This window comes from Scleropages formosus, chromosome 24, assembly GCF_900964775.1.
Source record: "Scleropages formosus chromosome 24, fSclFor1.1, whole genome shotgun sequence".
In the NCBI taxonomy this organism is placed as follows: domain Eukaryota; kingdom Metazoa; phylum Chordata; class Actinopteri; order Osteoglossiformes; family Osteoglossidae; genus Scleropages; species Scleropages formosus.
This window is the reverse complement of record NC_041829.1, coordinates 12,346,495-12,368,510: the sequence shown is the minus strand read 5'-3', so window position 1 is coordinate 12,368,510 and position 22,016 is coordinate 12,346,495. Positions and strand designations below refer to the sequence as shown.

Here is a 22,016-nt window from a genome sequence, read left to right as displayed (position 1 = left end):
GGCTGAGGCCCCGCTGCGCATGCGCACCGGATGTAGATTCTGAATATTTCCTCACACGGGATACTTACTGAAGACCGTGCGGGATCCTGCGCGAAAATGGTAAGTTACACCCTTGCTTCAGCCGCACAACGAGAATTTGTTTTAGCTATATTTTTTTTTTTAGTTGCCGGGGTTTGATACGGAGAGATATGTGCACTTTTTCCGCAAACACATTTCAAAGCGCTGACTGTCCATCATGAAGGAGAATATCTGACATATCACATCACACTCTCTGCTGGCATGCACGTGAGTGACGAAAAGACTGACACACTCACTGTGACTGACTGCAATGACATTGCTACTCTTCCGGACCCTGTACCTCTACCGCGCTCTCTTATTAGCGATTGTCGATTTATCTTGTTAGCAGCTCACATAGTTTTAAAAAGTAACTGTGAAAAAAGAGGCGGCGTGCGTGTATCGCCGGCACTCGCGATTGATTCATTCCGAGGTCAAATACAACACCTATTCAGAAGAATAAAAAAGAATATCTATTGAAAATCAGTATCCCGGTGGCAGTTTTAATAATTTGTTTGTTTTTCAGTGTGTCGGTCTCTTTTTGCTTGTTACTCACGTCCAGTTGATTAAGGAAGGTGCCGATTAATTGAGCGCTAGTAGTAGTGTAACGGACAGCTGAGGCGGTAGTTGTTAGTCTCACCCGCTACTAATTTACTGAGCTCCTGCCTTGGATCCAAAGGTCACGGGTTCGATCCCCGGCCTATCCTCGAGCAAGGTACTTACTCTAACTGCCCCACTAAAATTACCCAGCTGTGTAAATAATTGTAGGTGGCTTCAGCTAAATCATTGTGTAAATGTAAAATACACACACAGTCACAGTGAGTGAGCAACTCGAACACGTGAGTACTGAGTAGTCTGCGGGGAACTCGATTTGTTCTTCACACCACAGTTGAGTTGGCAGCTAAGTGACAGTGAGCGAAAGCTCAATAATACAGACATTCCTCCACCATCTGTTAACCAGTTAGGTTGTGTGAAAACCATAGCATAGACAAGTTTTATTCGTTGCTATTAAGGACTGCTGTGCTGGCCTCTGCTGTATCCCGGAAGCATAGGTACGCCCTGGACGTGACACAACTATATTGCAGTGCAACACTTTTTTTTTATTTTTTATAAATTCCTTTGAAATTAGCACTCTTCAACTGACTGAAAATGCCATCTCCTGAACCTCCCGTTCAGTACTGCTCACCAGTTCACGTTGCCTTAGCTTACATTCGGACACATGGTCTTCACGTGCCTGTTAGAGCTCCATTTTTTGCATTTTGAACACTCAAATTGTCAGTTCGACTGCAGATTTTATCCAAATTACATCTGTAAAATTTTGAGCAATGTGTAGAATAAAGGTTTTCTTGTAGTATAGATATGGACAACCAGCTCACCACCGAATACAAAGCATAACTACCGCTGTGCTAGTTAGTCTCTCTGTTAACATTATTATAATGTTAAAGTAAATCAGTAATAATACCTTGGTGTGTTAGTGGTGCGAGAAACACGGTGGCACAGCGAGTAGCGCTGCTGTCTCACAGCGCCTCGGTGGTGAGAGAGGACATGGGTTTGATCCCCACTCAGTCTGTGTGGGTTTTCTCTGGGTGCTCTGGTTTCCTCACAGTCCAGACATGCTGTTGAGGTAGATTGTATGAGTGACAGTGTGACTCATTGTAAGTAGTGTATAGAGCAGTGTAAGTCACCTTGGGTGAATAAGGTGTGGGCTGATAACATCAGTATTCGTTGGAAGTCGCTTGGGTGGGGGTGGTCTGTTAAATGAAGTAACAAACGTTTGTGTGCTGTTTGCAGTCTGAATTTTCATAAACTGCCGATTGCTTGTCTTACTGTTATCAGCGTGAGGCATGTTGTACTGGCATAATACATGGGAAGCAATGTTGGGAACCTGTGTAGCATAACCTGTGAGAGGTCACTCTATCCTGCCCTGGCTGCTGTTTTGGAATGCAATTCAATGTCTGCATTGAAACAACTTATTGCATATGGGCTATAGCTATCTGTAACTGTTGTCTCCATGTGAACAGGCCTTCAGGAAATTCCTCCCCTTGTTTGACCGTGTGCTGGTGGAGCGGCTAGTTGCTGAAACGGTAACAAAAGGGGGCATCATGCTGCCAGAGAAGTCCCAGGGCAAAGTATTGCAGGCCACCGTGATGGCAGTTGGGCCAGGAGCCAGAAACAAGGTGACTGGTGTTTTGCAGCTGCAGCCCCTGCTTGTGGTAAGTGGAGCCATCATTGCTTGATGATAAGGGGCCTTCTATGTCCTTCAGAATGGAGAGCTTCAGCCTGTCAATGTCAAGGTTGGTGAGAAGGTCCTGCTTCCTGAGTATGGAGGAACTAAAGTGGATCTAGATGATAAGGTAAGCAAATTTTTAATTTTTGTAATGGCACAAGTGAAGTTTTTTAAATATTTTCATTAGCTGTTTAGATTTTTGAAACTGTCAACATCCTTTTGACTTTGCTTTTCTCTCTACCCCCGTCTAGGAATACTACTTGTTTCGGGAAGGGGATATCCTGGGCAAATATGTTGATTGAAAATGTTTTGTCATAACTTCTTGAATTAGTACATCAGTTAATTTCCATGTCATACATTTGTAAATTATTTTTTTTTTTTTCTTTTTTTTTTTAGAATAAAGTACATTTAAATTGTTTGAATTCAGAGGATTCTGCATACCTGGCTTTCATTTCAGATGTTGGGTTTGTGTGTATGCATGCTACTAGTTACTTTCTGCTCATGACTTTTGTGGAAACTGAATACTCTTATTTTCCACCTTCCTATCTTCAGCTGGAGAGTATACTGAACAAATGCCTCAAATCCCATCAAGACTTGCAGATTTAGTAAATGTTTCTTTGCAGCTTATACTTAGAGAATGTTTGGATTAGAACTACTTTTCAAACCAGCTATCAAAGGTAATTATTTTGGATGGAACTGAACCCTGTATGCAACCTTTAAACCAGGACTCAAATTACTAATGTGATGACTTTCACTGGGCTGATGTAAGGTTGGTGGTAACCTTCCTTGTCCTGGCATAATCCTGTGGGTTCTAGTTTATATATCATGAACTGGAAATAAAATTTGATCACACAATTCATTGAACCATTCATACAACTTGTTAGTTCAGGACTTCCTGTAGTTAAGCAAAGGAGAACATTGAAATGGGCATAGATTTACCTTGTCTATTAATCAGTTGTGTGAATACAGTATTTTATTTTCCCACTTTCCAGCTTTGGGAAACTGACATCTCCTCGGTTTAAACGGTGTAGAGAGGTACAGCAAAACGGACTGGACATTTATTTAGCTGATACTTTTCTCCAAAGTGACTTCCAATGAACTCTATGTAGGGTTATCACCATGGTGACTTACATTGCTAGATATACTACTTATGATGGGTCGCTTATCTGTACATCAGTGGAACACACTGTCACTCACACACTATGGGGGAACCTGAACAGCATGTCTTTGGACTGAAAGGAAAGCAGAGAACCTGGAGAAAACCCACGCAGACAGGGGAGAACATTTAAACTCCCCACAGACTGAGTGGGGATCAAAATCACGTCCTCTCGCACTGCCCAGGCGCTGTGAGACAGCAGCACTACTTGCTGTGGCACCGGACTGCCCACGTAATGGAGAAATGTAGAGTCCTGCAGAACAGAGCAAGGTGTGGCAGCATGTCAAACAGGTGCTTGTGCTGTAATACTGCCACAGCATTTGTAAGAGGTGTCTACAGGTGCATACACAACATGTCATCCTTCCTGATAGCAGCTGTCATCTCAGCCCCACATTTCTTTCAATGCTGCTCTTTTGGTGGGGGTGATTTTCTCAGTTTGCTGTACAGAAGAGCTGTCTGGGGAGCAGCCCAAATCTTTTTCACTAAAGCTAATGATCAGGAAGCACTGGGGTTCATTAAAAGAAAGTAAGGAACAAACTTTGTCTTTTGAAATTGTTCACTTGAAGCATAGTTCAAGTTTTATCTTACTGCTTCTAAACATCTTTTTGTGCAATGAAAACACCTTAGGATTTGCTTCAAAATAACCACAGATGGAAAGAGTAACTGAAAATCATTTATTCAAATCAAAATTAAACAATACCATGTATAAAAGTTACAGTACTGGTTAATACTGGTCTGATATCTAAAATATTTTTCACTCCCATAAAAATCCTTGCATAAGAGCTGTAATTTGTACAACACAAATGAAAAATTAACTTTCCTTAATGTGCAGAAATACCTGCTCAGTCACCCAGCCTTGGTTACATAGACTAGTAGTAGAATAAGTTGAAAGTGTACAGAGAAATTACTCACCCAACATGGTTGTTTTTTTTTTTTTTTTTTAAAAAATGGCATATTAGCTGTGTTTACACATTTGTACGTGGAGGAAAATTAATTTTTATGCAATTAACATTTTAAATACTACTTTACAACAAATCTGCAAGACTGACAATTCTAGCACCTTCAGCATGGGGTTTTGTGCAATTGTCTTGCAGTGAATAGTCAACAGTCATCTTTGTGTAACCTATCAGTACATCCTCACATTGGAAAACTACTTAAATAAAATGAGCAATGACTGAAGTTCTCCAAGCAGTCAGACACACCTGTCTCACCTACAAGCCATAAAAAGCAGAGCTGTGAGAATTGGACCTGAGCAATGTTAACACTAGTGAATCCTTTTGTTTGGCTCTTCAACAAAGGCAGATTGTGTCAGGCTAAAATTTTTCTGACTCCTTTAATTGCCAGATTCAACCAAGAGGCAAATTTCCTTCTAAAAGCAGCAGGAGAAACACAAAAAAAGAACTGGGAAAAAATAAAAATAGGAGGAGGCTGGGCCTGTGTTTTAGAATAGGGATCAGAGGAAGTGCAAAGTTTAGTGTCCATTTACTTTTCCCTTGTGTGTTACCCTAGGATTTGTGCACCGAGCACACCCTGCTCCAGCCTGGTGTCATGCTAAATATGAAACTTATCAAGTGATGTGTGCTTGAGATGACCCGTGCTCCACAGTGTGATCAAATCCAGGACCATTGGAGTATAACATTGAGTGCCAAACCTGGTATAGGGACACATGGACCTGTGTTTGCCCACTGTGTCTTGGAAAGCCCCGTGTAAGCCTACACCTAGCTAACACTTAGTAATAGTTCATCATTACATCAACACTGTAAGGTGATTTGTAATTGTAAATTGTAGTCAACAGGGTGATTTAATGAACAGCATTTTTTGCTACACTATCATTTCAAATGACAAAGAGATTCCTTTTAATACTGTCAAATATGGCTTTGCTAAATGTCAAAGTGCCAAAAATAAGTTCCATCTAATCAGTGTTGCCCATTAGTACAAGATTAAAGATGGAGTGTACTCTCATATTGGTGCACTTCTGGGGTCAGATGTATGTAACCTGTGCTGCTCCATCATCCTGTTCAAAACCATCATCCAGATGGGACAGGCTGTTTGGATAGTCTTCACCACAGATGGAGGTCTCCCCAAAAGCACCAGTGTCTCGGGAGAGCTCCTCTAAGAGAGGGCTCCCCACACCACGACTCACAGAGGGGCTGGACACCTCGCTGTGAGGGTACCCTGCCTGTGGAAACAGAGCCAGATACTCAGTTTAACTATACTAGAGTAAATGCTGCTCTTTAATAGATACTGCAGACAAGTGAAATCAGATCATCTTCATGTGCTTCACTGAAAATGTCCATATGAGGTAGTCAGTACAACATTGCATAATACATATTAAAAGTTTTAAAGTTCATGTTCACCAAATCTTCAAAATTATTTACCACCATAAAAACATTCAGTTAAATCTTCTCAGTATTCAAAGTTTTCCACTTAGCTTTCTGGAAACTGAACTCAAACTTGCCAAAAAAAACTGATTTACTTCCAAGTTTATCATTTTACTACCCAGTTTTCAGATCTTCTGTTTGTTCTGATCGTCTATTGAGGATCACCAAGGTATCAGGCTGAGGAGGCAGCTCAAGCCTTCCTTTCTCCAGTCATAGTCTCCAGCTGCTCTTAGGGAATCCCAGGTGTTCCCAGACCAGCAAGGAAATGTAACCTCTTCAGTGTGTCCTCAGTCTGTCCTGGGGTCTCATCTCAGTGGGAGACATGCCTGTTATAACTCCAGAAGAAGCAGACCAGGGGGCATTCTAACAACATGCCCAGACCACCTCAATTTACTCCTCTCAATCTGGAGGAGCACCAACTCGAAGGTCCTCCTGGATCACCAATCTCCTTACCTTGTCACAGAGAGTGAGCCCTCTGACCCTGCGGAGAAACCTAATTTCAACCACTTGTATCCCCAATCTCATTCTTTTGGTCATAACCCACAACCCATGACTACAGGTGAGTATGGAGACAAAGACCAAGCAGTAAACCATGAGCTTGTCAAAAGACTCAACTTCTGCCTAACCACCACAGATCAGTTCAGAGCTTACAAAATTGCTGACACTGCACCGATCCGTTTACCAATCTCCTGCTTCCTTCTTCTATCATCCGTGAACAAAACTTCAAGATACTTGAACTATTCCACTTGGGGCAGTTGGTCCTCCCTAACTTGGAGAGAGCAACTCAATTTTCTAGCAGAAGACCATGACCTCAGACTCGGAAGTGTTGATTTTTGTACCACCTGATTCACACTCAGCAGCAAATTACTAAAGTGTGTGTCAGAGGCCACAGTCAGTTGAGGCCAAGAGGACACAATCATATGTAAGGAGAAGGGATGCCACCCTTAGTCCCTCCACCTGAACACCTTCCAAGTCTCAGCTGCACCTTGAAATCCTGTCCGTGAAAATCACAAACAAGAATGGAAAGCAAAAACAACCTTGGTGGAGCTGGACACCCACATCAAAAGGGTTCTGACTTATCACCATGAATATAGGCACAGCTCACATTGCTCTGATTCAGGGATCAGATGACATGTGCCAGTAGTTCCTATGTCCCATATTCCTGTAGTACATGTAATAGCATATGTTTAGGCACAGAGTCATATGCCTTTTCCAAGCCCACCAAACACATGCTCCCTCAGACAACTGTGTCAATCAGAAGAGCTGGTCCACTCTTTCACAACTGGGATGAAATCTGCATTGTTCCTTCAGAGACCCAATTTTGCCAGGCATTATGAGGAGTGTTCACCCCCTCTAATACAACCAATTCCAGTATGCTATATACTGGCAATAAAAGAGTTCTCAGTTCACCAAGACACACATGCCAAGACACCAAGATGATGATCCACCAGTGGAGATTTTCTATCCAGATTACACAAATAGTTTACTACTTCTCATACTAGCTAAAGACAGTGGTAGGAGTGTGTAGCATTAAAAGAAGAAAAAAACCTCTGAACTGAAAACCAAGCAAACCTGTAAATGTAATGCAAAACACATTACAGTTCTTAAGTTCAAAAAGGACTGAGCACTTTTTTCAATGTATCTAACAGTAACAGTCATTCCACAATGATTTGCAAGACAGGCTGGTTAAAGCACCAAAGCCCATGATCTCACCTGGTTTTGCTGCTGGGTGGCTCCAGCTCTGACAGGCCTTTGCAGGAACACCACTTGCTTGGTGGCCAGATTGCCCTCACTGTAACACCACAGAATGACTTTAATAAAAATTTTTAAAAAGTGCAAAAGTGGTCTGGTTTCTATCGTACTTTGCACTGGCTCGCACTGTTGATTCTGAACTACTTGGGGACCAGTCCAAATCATAAATTGGTCTACAATCTTTTATATCATTCCAAACACTAAATAAGTTGCAGTGCTTTATTTATGTGGCACAGACACTCAGTTCTTGCAATCTTATATTCTGTGACAAAAAGTACAGCCTTACCAGACTGTGTGCATACATGGGATCATGTGAGATTTGAAGGCTAGCAAAAGAGTACATGTTGATTGTGTGTATGGTGGTGTGGGCACCACCTGTCGTGGCGGATGATTGGTGTTGGAAGAACACAGGTGAGCAGCCAGCCGAATTCAGCCAAAGTGTGAAGCAGGGGTCCATAGTCAGTCTTCACACAGGAACCCTGAAAAAATGCACACCCATGGGATGAGGGTGTGACCGTAATGTTAGACGAAGCATATGTCATTGTAACAAGAAATCTACATATCTGTACAAACATATGTTCCGAAGACATGCATGACCACCCGTATGTTCACAGAGGTTTCAGAAAAAAACCTTAAATATGACCCTTGTGTTTCCCTCACCTCAATAATGGTCCACTGCTCCACTACGATGGTGTCATTGGCTGGGGGTGCTGTGCTGCACTCCTCATACACAAAGAGCCCCTCCAGAGACCTGGGGACAGGTTCTCCTATGCAATTAACAACAGGGCTTATCAGAAGACAGCTAGAAAACCAATGCAATGAACTAATCAACACAATAATGCTAATTAATGCACTTTCACAAAAATGAAAACCCAATAAACAAAGCTAAATTAAACATTCATATGGATGCTATATGTTAAATCTCAATTTGGAATAATCCAGCCAACAGAATGAGGTTCACGTGACCAGCAAGGAGATATATAGACACAATAATGTTATCTGTGGCTTCACGGTGAAGTTGGTTGGACTGGGTCCTTGTGTACAGCCGCTGTAATATGCGTATGGGGTGTAACATCTTGTCCTGTGTATGATGGATGGATGGATGGATGAAATGTAACCACTAATATAGCCCTCTAAACTTCAGCAGCATAGTAATCAAAGAATTAGGCTTGTCCCTCAGTTTCCAAAGAACAATTCAGTCCCACTTATGCAAGGCAATTACCAGAAATGTTTCAGTAATTATTTATGAATGTGTAACTGTAATGCTTTGGGATAAATGAATGAGCTATATAAATAGACAGCACCTTGGATTAATTACTGTGGTTTTGGTGATAACATGCTGTCCTTTTGTGGCCCCTTATTGTTTGCCAAACACTTTTTAGGTTTTCAAAAGTCAGGCCAGATGGACATACAGTATGTATATAATTAGAAATACACTGCATCAAACTCCTTCAACACTACCATCTATCCATTCTGCAGACATTCAGTGTAAAACATTAAAAAAGACACAATGCTATTCAGAGGTCACATATTGTTCTTAAATTAATTATTTCAATATACTATAAACAAACTATATAATACCTACAACCATACTGTAAGGTACTTTAAAAATTAGTCTGATGCTACCATCACACTATGGACACAACATACACAGATGGCACCTAGTATTACTGTAGTCCCTCCTATAGCACTCGCTTTTAACAAGTGTTCAAAAAACCTCCAGACTACATTAGCATATTGCCATGTCCACTCAAACAACAGTGACAGTGAGAATGATGGTCCACTGAATCATGAGAAGGATGGAATCTGCATTTTTCCTCCTATAAAAATATTTTCATGACATCAGTTATATGAACTGCTCCAGATGAGTCTGACAACCTTAAGCACATGTCTGAAAGGAATTTAAAAAGAAATCTGCAAAACAGATTTCTCAGACAAGTATTGTAGAGCAGCACTGCCAGAAAACACAATATTCGCATCAGTACCTTTTGGCATATCCCAGTACACAAAAGAGTCAACCAGTGACCAGCCCTTGCGGTAGTAGGCTGCTGTCAGCTCCAGCCAGTCTGCCTCCAGGGCACTGACAGCTTGGCCTTTCCGTGCCACTCGCATGGATAGCGCACCCTGATGGTAGCAGCAGGCTAGGGCATCCAGCGGAGCACAGCCTGGAGGCCAGGAGTGGAACAAAACCAGCAATCGGAGGTCTGGAAGAGAGGAAGCATCATTTGAGCACTTACTTCCATTTACTGTCATCTTTTATTAACTAAAAAGCTAATCTTTGGGTTGAAATCCCAAAAGTGCAACAGATATTACAAGTCAGGATGATACCTTAGACTGACCAACAATAATTATGTGATGGTAAATCCCTGATTACTTTCCACACCCCAATCATACTGCTATGCTTCTCCACCTCTGCCCACCTGGTTGTCCTAAACATGAAATGTCCAAAATCAAAAGCACAAAGGTTTTCAGTTCTGGCTCCAGTGTGGTGGAATGACCCCCCCATAACTGCTAAATCTCCCTCTACATTTAAGAAGGGTCTCAAAACTCACCTCTTTTGGACTCACTTCTCCAATGAAAAACATCCATGAAAGTTTATGATAAACATGTAAATGTTTAACAATTTTGTGATTAGAAATTGTTGAATGGGTAAACCGTATGGTTTCATATGGTGGAATGCAACAAACTGTACTCTAGAATCACGTCTGAATCCAAATCTCTCCTTCTATTGATGTAATGCACTCATTGTACTTTTATCAGAGATGTACCTCGCTTTAGAGAAAAGCTTCTATAAATGAATAAATGTAAATACTGAAAGTGTGCAACAGCAAACTAATTAATTTGTTGACCATAAATGCTTGTCCTATGTAGGGTCAAGAACATATGAAAACGCAGGAAGAAGGCAAAGATAAACAAGGTTATATCCTGATAAAAGGCAAGGTTACTAAGAAATGAGAAATTTTTGTCTATCATTACTTCTAGGTGACTGCTCACCAACCCTTGGTAAAGCTCCTCAATTTCAAAGGAAAGTGCACATGCTGATGTCTCACCAGGATTGTAGGTTGTCCCCTCTGCATCTCTGTCTTGAGGAGGGATCCGGGAAGGGGACTGGCAGCCCCGCCTGGGACTAGGCACCCTGCCATTGCAGCTATGGGACTCAGTCCCCACCTGCTGCAGAACTGATCCCACAAACCTTACTCCCCCCCGAGCACTGCTATTTACCTGGGGGAGTCGGAGGAGAGAGCACCAATCAAGTCATGAGGTGACCACTTTATAGCCAGACTGACAGGTTCCTGCATGCTGCTCAGCAGAAACTAATGTCAGCTGATAAGAGAAAGGAACAATGGAATTATAAAGGCATAAAAGGTCTGAGGCAGGGGTGTCCAACAGTCACAATCATTACTGTGAACTAGTCCAATTGCCACACGTGTAAAAATCAGTGGCATGCCAAATGTTAGTCTAAAGCTAAAAATAATTTATTTATTTTGGTGTGGTGTAGGGTGTAACTATACTATCATTTCAATGAAGAGAATTTATGTTATTGGTATGTATAGGATATATTAACTTCACAAATGTTCTTGCAGGCTGCATTATGTGAAATTGCGGTCTGCAAGTTGGACGCCCTTGGTCTAAGATAACGAAAAGTGAAGGAGGACTACAGATGTCACATATGAACAGAGGTGGAGAAGAAGTAGACAAACAAGAATGAAGGACAGCAAAGCAGACTAGCAGGCAAGTGACAAGATAAGCAGACAGGAGGGAAAACAGTCACACATACAGATGCCCACAGTAAACAGGTGGATGAGTAGACATTCAGACGCACAGCTGGTCAGACCTACCCTGTCAATGAGCGCTCGCACTGTGTCCCCAGTTAGGGAGTCTCCAGGGAGGGGCCACTCCTCCACCTTCAGCACAGGGACACTCTGGCACACAGGCACCATTTGTTTGCTGAGAAAAACAGCAAGACTAAGATGTGTAAGTGTGTGTGTGTGTGTCCCATAATGGTCCACCCTGCATTACGAGTTGCAGCAGCTCTCAGGGTGTCACACTAAAAGCCATCGCAGAAGAAACACTTGAGGTATGGAGATGTCGACAAAGACTAAGTCACGGGAGGACAGAGAAAGGTGAATAGCAGGGATGTGGAGGTCAAGAAAAGGAGCCAAAGACTGAGGTCAACAGGAGGTCAGAGAGGCCTACAGAACTGGGCTCTGACACAATGGGCAAGTGCTCCAAGCCCCCACCCCCCAGAGTGTTGCTGTTCAAACGTGTTCGTTTCAGCAGTAGTGAGGCTCCACAGGGAATATAGCAAAGGATGTTTGAAGTTGAAACGAAACAATGACAGACTTCCGATAGGATGTGGAACCCTTAGAGAAACAGCCCTTGTAAAGCTGAAGGATCGAGATCATCAGGTACAGTGTCACTCAAAAAAAAAAAAAAAAATTAACTTCTTTCTCAAACCCAGCCATATTTTACCAATGCTCAGTTAATCAAAAACCTCTTGCACATTAAATGGGTGGGGCAGGCAAATGTAAACAGGTTTCAGAATATCCCCCAGTTATCCCTCAGCTATCATTCCCAAAGTAATGAACAGTAAATGACTTTAAAAATATGGAAATATATATAATGAAAATATTTAATATGAGACATGCACTGTTGTTACAAAATACCACTGGAGTTAAAATCTCAAAAAACAGACAGACTCATCATTATTAATTTGGGGACCTGATAAATACATCACTCTTCATTAAGGATACCTTTCATTTATAATGTCAGTCTTCAAAAATAAATTTCTCAGGCTGAAGCAGTGTGGCATATTTTAACATCCATCCATGGCCCCATGTGCACTTGCAGTGGGGCCCCCTGCATGGAGCCTGTTCTTCGGCCAGCATGGGTGGTACCTGGGTCGTGGCCGGGTCAGGATGGCGCGATATAGCAAGCTGCAGGGCAGGGCTTGGTTTCGTCCCACAGAGAGGATGATTGGGTGCAGGGCTGCCAGCAGATAGCCCTGGGTGTAGTAGGGTAGCAGAGCCTGGGGCAGCTCGCACAGGGAGGAAAGACCCTGCACTGTGGGGCGGCGCCCTGGGGATGTCAAAGAGAATGAGTTGTGCCTCTTTGCTGGTCAACCATTCACATCATTAACAAAGCTATAACCTTTACACATCTTTTAGTGTAATTGCTGACAACCACAGGAACACTAAGTTACTGACTGAGTGCAATTAACATTTTAGGGCAATTCTTAGTGTCACACTTGTCTCACCCCACCCCCAAAGTTATAGACACTACTTCCCTAGTCACATCAAGTTTCTTTAAAAATGTAGATTTACACATTTGTTTATGAAAACAGATTTAAACATCCTAATGAGGGGGAAAAATAACCTTTAGGAACAATTAAAATTTGGCAGTGAAAGCAAGGTAGCAAAGAAAAGCAAAAGCTAGAAACTGGAGAGAAGGATTTAGTGTGAAACCTTTTACTGGAGCTCTTGCAACCCAATCAGTAGTTTACCTTCAAGCCTATAACTACCACAGTATTTTGCAGCATTTTCATTATATTTCATACATCATATATAATATATGGATTTCACGACAGCTGGCCTGAGGAGTTGAGTGGTATTTTGGAGAGTAGCCTAGAGAGGGAGACTGTGTGCTATTTTGTGTTGTGTATCTCTAACTGAGGGCTGTTTTGGTCCTTTTTGAAACCTATTCTTGTTGAAAACTGATCAATGGCTATACCTCAGTCAGACTGCTACACTCCTCCACCTCTGCACACTTGGTGGTCCCCTATACAAGAGGTCCAAAAAGCACAAACGCTTTTGATTGCGGCTTTGATGTGGTGGAATGACCACCTCCTCTCACTCAGAACTGCTTGATCTCTCTACATTTAAGAAGGGTCTCAAAACTCACCTCTTTTGGACTCATTTCTCCCTTGATCTCCTATGTCCTCAATAAACATGCACATGTCTGTTTAACAGTTTAAAAAATTACCCTATATGCAGCAAGTTGTATAATATATACTAGTTTATACTGTGGTATGTGATAAATTGGCTGTATTCAGGAATTATGTGTCTCCAAGAGCTCTCCTTCTGTTTGTGTAACACACTTTTGTATTGTTCAAGATTTGTCACTTTGGAAAAAAAAAAAAGTCTACTAAATGAATAAATGTACATATATGTCAAAGCAGCAAAATAGCTAAATGCAGAAGAAGTAAAAACACATGAGAACAAGCAAAAAATGTTTTGTTTTCTGAGCTCAGCATGAACACATATGTTCAGTTAGAGCGGTGAATCCCAGGGAAACAGCGTTGAGAATTAACACGGTGTGCAGTTACGATTTGCACCGAGTTCTAAGGGCACGACACTCGGCTTCCCTCTGTCATCACCCACTGTTTTTGACCACCAATTTTTGGAGACCTTTTTGCTCACCTCCCTCAAAACATCCTCTTCCCACAACGAACGACTGTTTGCTGGATCTGAGCTGAGAGGAAAGCAGTGGCATGGTGCCAGTCTCCAAACAAACACTGTGTACACACCCACTCACCCACACACACACACTAGTGTGCATGGTGTACAAACAGCCACAGATCTACTTAGCTGTGTTGAAAAATACCTAAAAAGCAATTAAATAATTTGGATGTGGACATGCAGCTAAAATGCAGACGCATTTCAATGGAAACACAACACCTGGTCTCTGCACATAAACATGACCACACACACATGTGCTTTTACACAGGGCATAACAGCAGTGGCTCCCTAATGGTGGGTCCCTATCGGAGGTATCCTGGGATATGTCCCAGTCTGAACAGAGCCACCCTTGTGGGGCACAAATGGTGAGTGACTAGTGCCTTTGTCCCCCTCTCCACCTCCCCTTGCCACAAATACACAGTGGACCCACTGTTCTCCGTGTGAGAAAGAGAGAGAGACATGGGAGTCAAATGGAGCAACAAACAGATGGAGAGAAAGAGACAACTTGAATGGTGAGGACAGACCAGAATCCAACAGATTAACACCTTCCTACATGTTTGGTAACCGTTATCTCAACGCACTTCCCATTCCTTTGCATTGAAGTGTAATAAGTGATACGCTGTGCTGTATTACACATATTGTACATGTGGCTAAAGAGAAGCACATTAAAATTCAGCTGAGCTCAGCGAACCAGAATGGGCCCAATGTTCTGCCAAGCCACCTCAGTCTTATCCTATCATCCCATATGACACAGGAAAAATACACTATCCTTCATGTGGCCTTGAGATCTGGTATTAAAAAAAAAATCCTTGTATGATATATAACACACAGATCACTCCAGAATATTCCAGGGGAGATAAAAGAAGAAGAGAGGAAAAAAAAAAAAAAAAAACAGCACAGCACTAGCAGTACCACTGATTCTAATCATACCAAAATAAATGGGGGGGGGGGGGGGGGGGGGCATATGTTTTGTAGTCTGCTTAAAAATATCATAAATGAGTTTATGTTGCCAGGAAACTGGTATTTTAAATGGAGTGAGAAGAGCAAATAAGAGTACAGTGATGTGAAAAAGCAGAAAGTGAAAAAGTTTCATCATTAAACATACTCAGATGGTGTATATTTGATACTCATTTACATGCTATGAAATGGTTAAGGTGACCGCATTTAACAAATAACTGTGCATACCGACAGATTTTGAGGATTAGCAGGATTTGGATTTCTCTGGGTTTCTGTGCTAAGACTACAGACTGAAATATACAGTAACCAACAGAAACACGGCGAGCGCTCCGTGACATTCAGTTTTAACTCAAGCATGTGACTGTGAAAGTTGTGGGAAACAGCATCTCTTGGGAGAAGGGAGAAAAAGAAACCTTGTGCAGAACACTAGTGACATAGCCAGAGTGCAGTTTGTTTTTAATCCTTTACAAAAAAAAAAAAGCTCTTTACAGTATGTAATGAACTAGTTTCACCTCTCTGGAGGTATTTTTTCTTGGGATTAGTCAGAATGTACTAATTTCATTCTGACTAAGGCATTGTTCACTTCATATGCTGTGGCCACATGAATCTATCTAGAGTCATCAGAAAATGCCAAAGCAATCATTTTAACATGTGATAAGCTTTACAGGTAAACCCACTATCAATGTTAAAAAAACCACAATCCATAGGCAACTTCAATTACAATAAACCTCAAAACGTAAAAATCATAATAAAAGTTGGAAGGTGTGATATGTTACTACTTTGGAGAAGTAAATATACACTCAGCCCTTACCTAACGGCTTGTGAAAATATGTACCCGTTTTTCACACAACTAATTATTATTACAACATGGGAGAGCGCAGCGGGTTTGGCCGGGTTCAGCTCTCTGGCGGGTCTGGGGTGCCAGTCCTGCTTGGGGTGCCTTGCGATGGACTGGAGTCCCATCCTGGGCGTGTCCCCTCCCCCTCCAGCCTTGCACCGTGTTAGGCTCCAGTTCGCCACGACCCCGCTTGGAACAAGCGATTTCTGACAGCGTGTGTGTGTGTGTGTGTGTGTGTGTGTGCGCGCGCGCCATGTACAACAGCCTATTAATGGATTATTCTACTTCCATGCATGTCCTTGTTGCAATTTTAACAAACAAGAGGTACAACCACAAACGCATGCACTCAAACATAGGTGAGACAACTTATCACACTGATAATTTCAACCATTGATAATGATTATGTGGTTCATGATGAATGATCATTAATTGAGGCACATGCAATAAATAAACCATAGACAATAAGCCCACATCCTTCCGCAATGTAAACGTAATTTCACAAATGAAATAACATTCAAAAGTGCAGTTTTCATCTGCTAGTCCAGCTGAAAGTCGTGGAGGTATCAGGTTCAGACAGCCTAAGCTTTCCTTCACCCAGCAAGTCTCTAGCTTCTTTCTGAGGATCCCAGGTGTTTCCCCAGACCAGCCTTGAGGATAATCTCTCTAGCATCTCCTGGGTCTGCCCCAGGGTCTTCTCCCAGGGAGACTTGACCAGTATAACTGCAGTAGGAGCCAAACAGGGAGCATTCTTAGGTGTTCCTAAACCACCTCAACTGACTACTCTCAATCCAGAGGTGCAGCGGCTTCAAGGTTCATCTGGATCGCTGAACTTCTTATTAATGGAAAGTGAGCCCTGCCATCCTGAGAAAGAACCTCCTATTAGTTCCTTGTATGCACAATCTTGTTCTTTCAATCATTACACAAAGCTCATGACCATAGGTGAAGATGGGGCTATAGACTAAGCAAACAGAGCTTCGCTCTAAAATTAAGCTCTATCTTCACCATTACAGATGACTGAAGGGCCAGTGAAACTGCTGAGACTGAAAGAAAGATCGGAACAATCTCCCTGTCCCTTCTTCTATCATTCTTGACTAAGACACTTCAACTCTTCTAGAGGCACTTGCTCCTCGCTCACCTGGATTGAGCAAATCATTTTCTGGGGCACGGTGAACTTACGACTTGGAGGTACTGATTTTCATATCAGCTGCGTCACATTTAGCAGTGAACCGTTCAGTTGCACACCAAAAGTCATAGCTGGCAAAAAGGACATCATCACTGATGCGGCCCCCAGTCTCATGTATCTTCTTGGACTATCTGTCTGACAGATGACAGTTTGTCAAGCTCAGAGACTGAGTCGGAGCCTGTGGCGAGCAACACGGGACTCCTCTGGGAACTGTTCCGTCTCCTGCTCATGTTCTACACAATATACTTCCAATACAACACTAGCTCATGCCATCTTCAGAAGTCCTCTGATGACTCCTCCATCATAAGGTGCATCAATAACACTGGTCGACAGCCAAAATACTTCTGACATAAATGTCACACTTTACTAAATCAGGGACACTGAGAACGAAAATGATACTTAAAATTGTTGATTGGCTCTAGTTTTCAATATATGCTATTGGGTCAGTATATGCAACCCACAAATTGAGAATGGCGGAGGAACTATCCATCTATTCATCAAAGATGAATCTTAAAGCTGTTTTGCTGCATAATGGCAATGTTTTGCAATCAATCCCAAGTGGTAAAATACTTTGAGGTTTGTGGTGACTTGAAGGTCACCACAGCTTTGGAGAGACTGGCCACCGAAAATCATTGAAGCCTGAGAAATGTTCAAAATCTACCATTTGTTGAATAAATGAAGATTTTGTTACCACCCTTACACATCAACCTGAGTAATGAAAAACTCTGTCAGGCATCTCTTGGAAAATTTCCAAGGCTAAGCGAAGCTAAGATAAAGGAAGGTGTATTTACTGGTACTCAGATTCATGGATTTCCAGATGATGCATCTGAATGGCAAATAAATATATTTTGTATAGAAATTATTTAAATATATATTTATAGAAAAATTAATTTTTCACTGCATGGCAAGGAAAGGACAGCGTGGAAAGACTAAGTTAGTGGCAACAGATAACCTCGGAAACAACAAGGCAGATAAGTTGCACTAGTCCAAAAACTCCTGAAGCCATTCAAAAGCCTTGATTACAACATGTCACTAAAGATACATTTTTTGCACTCCCATCTAGTGTTTTTGCACTAGAGCAGTGAACGATGAGCATGGCAAGGGACTTCCTCAGGATGCTGCAGCAATGGAGAAAAGGTATCGAGGCAAATGGAGCCTCATAAATGCTTGCAGACTATTGCTAGACAGTAACAAGACACACTGCATTTCATGAAGACAAAACAAGAAGCACCAAGTATACACCGAATAAGGACTAAAATAAGTACTAATATATGCATAGCCATTTCTTGCCTGATGTGTCATAATGAATTCTTCAATAAAACAATTTAGCAGATTTTTTAACTGTTACATAAAGACAGTATACCAAGGTTTACAATTTACGATTAAAAGTTGTAAATTATCGTATTATCTACAAAATATAGTACATATGCATAAAATATAAATGCTTTGATATCTTGGCAACGATAGCCAATCAGAGGTTTTAATTATCATACATGAATTCAGCACATCAAAATCCATAAAAATTGGCAAATTTTATCAACTTCTAAAAAACTGTAGATCAGTACCACTGTACAACAAATATCAGAGAAAACTCTACTTATTGAGGAAGCTCAAGTTCTTTGATGTATCTGGACATGTTCCATCAGTCTGGCCAGTGCACTTTTCTTTGCTGTGGCCTGCTGGGGAAGCAGACTTAGTTCAGGTGAGACCAAATGCCTTAAACTCATAAGAAAAGCCAGCTTCATCAGAGGATTGACCTTGAACCCCTGGAGGTAGTGGCAGAGAAGAGGATGGTGGCAAATTGGAGGCCATCGCAACCAGTTCTGCCCATTCCCCTCAAAGAGAACTATCCTGGAGCACTTTTAGCCACCGGCTCATTCCACCATGGTGTCAGGAAGTGCTACTACAGATCTTTTCTGTCAGCTGCCACCAGGAAATATAATGCCTCTTCCTCCTGACTGCATTCCCATCCTGCAATGAAACTTCCTGCAACTGCATTCCCATCAAGGATCAATAAGGTATCTATTAAAAAAAATAGATTCTACCCTTAGCCCCTGTCAAAAGAACATCCTCAGAGCCTTAGTTGGGCCCTGAAATCCTGTCCATGAAAATCACAAACATAAATGTAGAGAAAAACAAAACCTTGATGGAGTCCAATGCCCACATCAAAAAAAGGTTTGACTTAACGCTAAGCAGATGGCTCTCTAGGCCATAACCAGTCTTGAATTTAATCTGGCCAGCTATAGAAGCTGAGGAGGGGTGATACATGGCAATGCTTTGGCAGGTCAAACAATTTGTGCAGCGGTGTTCTGAATCAGCCAGAGAGGTATAACGGGAGATGCTGGAAGACCTGACAGGAGAGAGTCGCAGTAGTCCAGGGAGGATATCACAATGGCCTGGACAAGGAGTTGCAGAGTTTGTTGTGAGATGGCAGCAGATGCTGCGGACGTATCTGCGGGACCAGGTTGTGACTTCGATGTGTTGAAAGACAGAACTGAATCAATCATGACTCCCAGGCAGTTAGCTGATAAGGTAAGCAAAATAAGTTATCCAGTTTGCTAGAGTTCTCAGCAGGAAGATGAACCAGCTGGGAGGAGAAGGATCTCCATTTTGGAGAGTTTGAGCTGTAGGTGGAGATCAGACATCCAGGCAGAGGTGTCCTAGAGGCAAACAGCAATGTGCGAGGAAATGTCTGTAGCTCCGCTCAGAAAGGAAAGAAAGAGCTGGGTATCATCTGTGTAGCAGCATTAGGAGAATCCATGGGAGGCGATGACAGAGCGGAAGAAAGCGGTATATATTGAGAAGAATAGGGCACCCAGAAGGCACTGAGCCCTATGAGATGCCAATTGAGAGAGGCTGAGGGGATGATCGGGAGCCCCACTAGACCACTTGGTAGGATCTACCTGATAGGAAAGACCATTTCAAACCTAGCTTATTGTAGTGCATGGGCATCACCAACGACTGTAGCCAAAGATGTTCCTCTGTATAGCACCAAAGCATTAAAGAGACGTGTCTGCACCTTAACCGGGGTTCAACCTGCTTGCTGTCCCATAAAATGAGGAGCTTGCCACATGTATCATTCATCACTTCAGTCTACTCCTCCCTTAATTTACTTTTCTACTGTATATATTTGAGTATCTTACATGTGAATGTACAATAGGTACCTAGAAGTCCTGTTTGTGTGTTATAAATCGAATGCCGTTACAAAGTGCATTTCCCTCTAGGATTAATGAAGTTTCATGCAATGATTAATACTATATACTGTAAAGTGCTTTGATAATGGGAATACCTGTTGACCATCATAAATGAATAAAGCATCTAGCTGTCAAATGAGGAAAATGAGATGGTGTTGCTATTGTCATGCATGAGATAAATTTATCACAATACCAAAACTAAAGGTAACATTTTTGGCTGGAAACCATCAACTTTTTCCTATAGAAATAATGCTAATTTGACCCTTTTCCACAGAACTGTATCCGAAGAAGTGGTTTCATGAATGAACTAACAGCTCTGAGAGCGTTGGGTGTACCGCATTCATTCGGTACTGAAGTCCACGTGTCAGACTGCATTTAGGTTAACATTCAGTCCACGACTGTGTCACCTTTAAAAGCAATTTGCTTCCATTTTTCCAAAAACACTCGTTGCTGTTGGAAGTGGTCACAAGTGAAGCCTGTGGAGATTTCATGACGCTGTCTCCCAGTTTAAACCCATCCTTTCATTGCACTTGGCAAGTGGAAAGGCACCAACTTTTGGGGACCAAAGAGAGTGAGAACCAAAATACTGGAGTCACAGACAGTGGGGACACGAGTCTCTCACACACACACACACACACACACACACACACACACACAGTGGGTGGGGGTACAAAGTTGGGACGTACTAGTCAGGTACCATTGCACATTTTTTAGAAACCACTAGAATCTTTTCCTGCATTTGTGTAGCAAAATAATAAGGTATTGCAGCAAAACTCTGTCAGTTTTAGGACACTTGGTTGGTAGTAAGAAATCGAGGCTTGAAGTGTACTAGTAGTATGTCAAAAGAGTGGAAAAAAAACTCCGCCGCCCGCCCCGTTCTCTGTAACACCACACATTTTCCAGCCCGGACGGCTGAAGTTCAAGAGTAGTGTGTTACGAATACACACAACGGGACAACGCTGAAAAGAAACGGATGTCTCTCCGACTCTCTCTCTCTTCCTCTCAGACAGACAGACAGACGGACAGTGACCGATGAGCCTCACCCTCCAGGCTGAAGTCCAGCAGCACGTACTCGTACGCCGTGTCCGTCTTCTTCTCTACCTGCGGCCGCTTCAGCGTCGAGTAGATCTTCCCGGGACTGCGCTCCTCGGGCTCCTCCAGCTTCCTCAGGCCGCAGCCCATGGCCGCGCTCGGCTCGCGCTCGCGGTCCGCCACGCGCGCGCTCCGCTTGCTCACCTCTCGAGCCGCATTGCGCGCGGCCACCGTGTGTGGGTGCGCTCGAGCGGCCCGTTACTTTCTCCAAACGGCCGATGATGTGTCTTCAAGCGCGTGTTTCATAAGAGCGCCGCGTGAGCGCAGAAACTTACGAGAGGAGTGAGCGCGTAAAGTGTTCACCTGGACTAACTTGGGCGAAAAAAAAAAAAAAAAGGCCTCCTTGTGCAACAGGCGCTTAGTGCTGCTGTGTATCTTGACACAGTGAGGTAAAGTAGTAGGAAGTAGAGCGGGAGGCGAAAGAAAGAAGGAAGAAACTGGGGAAGGGCGGCAGTCAAGTCTGGAGAGGCTCCGGGGAAGGGGAGGAGAAACTTGGGGGGAAAAGGAGGAAAAGGAGGGATGGGAGGACGTCCGTCAAAGAAAAAAAAAACCCACACACACACTCTTCGTTTAGCGGACGCCTCTGCGCGAAACAACTTCAGCCGTCGCCCCGTCTAACGGCATTCGGTGCGCAAGCGGTTATTAATCAAAATCATCCAACCGTTAAATACTTGTTTCAGTCTTCAGGACAAGCATTGCGATTCCTGATGAAAATCTAAAGTTT

The 22,016-nt window shown here is 42.6% G+C and overlaps 2 protein-coding genes across 2 annotated transcripts; one reads left to right on the top strand and one right to left on the bottom strand.

Annotated features, from left to right (window-relative positions):
- The first annotated feature begins 5 nt into the window (after positions 1-5).
- On the top strand, positions 6-3,215 carry LOC108918918 (10 kDa heat shock protein, mitochondrial). Its single transcript, XM_018726555.2, has 4 exons — positions 6-99; positions 2,076-2,231; positions 2,319-2,408; positions 2,533-3,215. The coding sequence occupies exons 1-4, from the start codon at positions 97-99 to the stop codon at positions 2,581-2,583; spliced, it is 300 nt and encodes a 99-aa protein (XP_018582071.1). The 5' UTR covers positions 6-96; the 3' UTR covers positions 2,584-3,215.
- A 931-nt stretch (positions 3,216-4,146) lies between these two features.
- On the bottom strand, positions 4,147-21,931 carry LOC108918830 (raftlin-2-like). Its single transcript, XM_018726415.2, has 9 exons — positions 21,244-21,931; positions 12,469-12,649; positions 11,410-11,518; positions 10,621-10,792; positions 9,556-9,774; positions 8,231-8,337; positions 7,946-8,049; positions 7,532-7,610; positions 4,147-5,616 (listed from the first exon to the last, which is right to left on the bottom strand). The coding sequence occupies exons 1-9, from the start codon at positions 21,380-21,382 to the stop codon at positions 5,419-5,421; spliced, it is 1,308 nt and encodes a 435-aa protein (XP_018581931.2). The 5' UTR covers positions 21,383-21,931; the 3' UTR covers positions 4,147-5,418.
- Positions 21,932-22,016: the final 85 nt, after the last annotated feature.

Coding starts and splice junctions, on each gene's coding strand:
- LOC108918918 (XM_018726555.2), top strand. Junction 2,232..2,318: donor GGCCAGGAGCCAGAAACAAG/GTGACTGGTGTT, acceptor TATGTCCTTCAG/AATGGAGAGCTTCAGCCTGT. Junction 2,409..2,532: donor AAGTGGATCTAGATGATAAG/GTAAGCAAATTT, acceptor ACCCCCGTCTAG/GAATACTACTTGTTTCGGGA.
- LOC108918830 (XM_018726415.2), bottom strand. CDS start 21,382: ATGGGCTGCGGCCTGAGGAAGCTGGAGGAGCCCGAGGAGCGCAGTCCC. Junction 11,519..12,468: donor CTGACCCGGCCACGACCCAG/GTACCACCCATG, acceptor TGTTTTTCTCAG/CAAACAAATGGTGCCTGTGT. Junction 9,775..10,620: donor GGGGACAACCTACAATCCTG/GTGAGACATCAG, acceptor CCTCTCTTCCAG/ACCTCCGATTGCTGGTTTTG.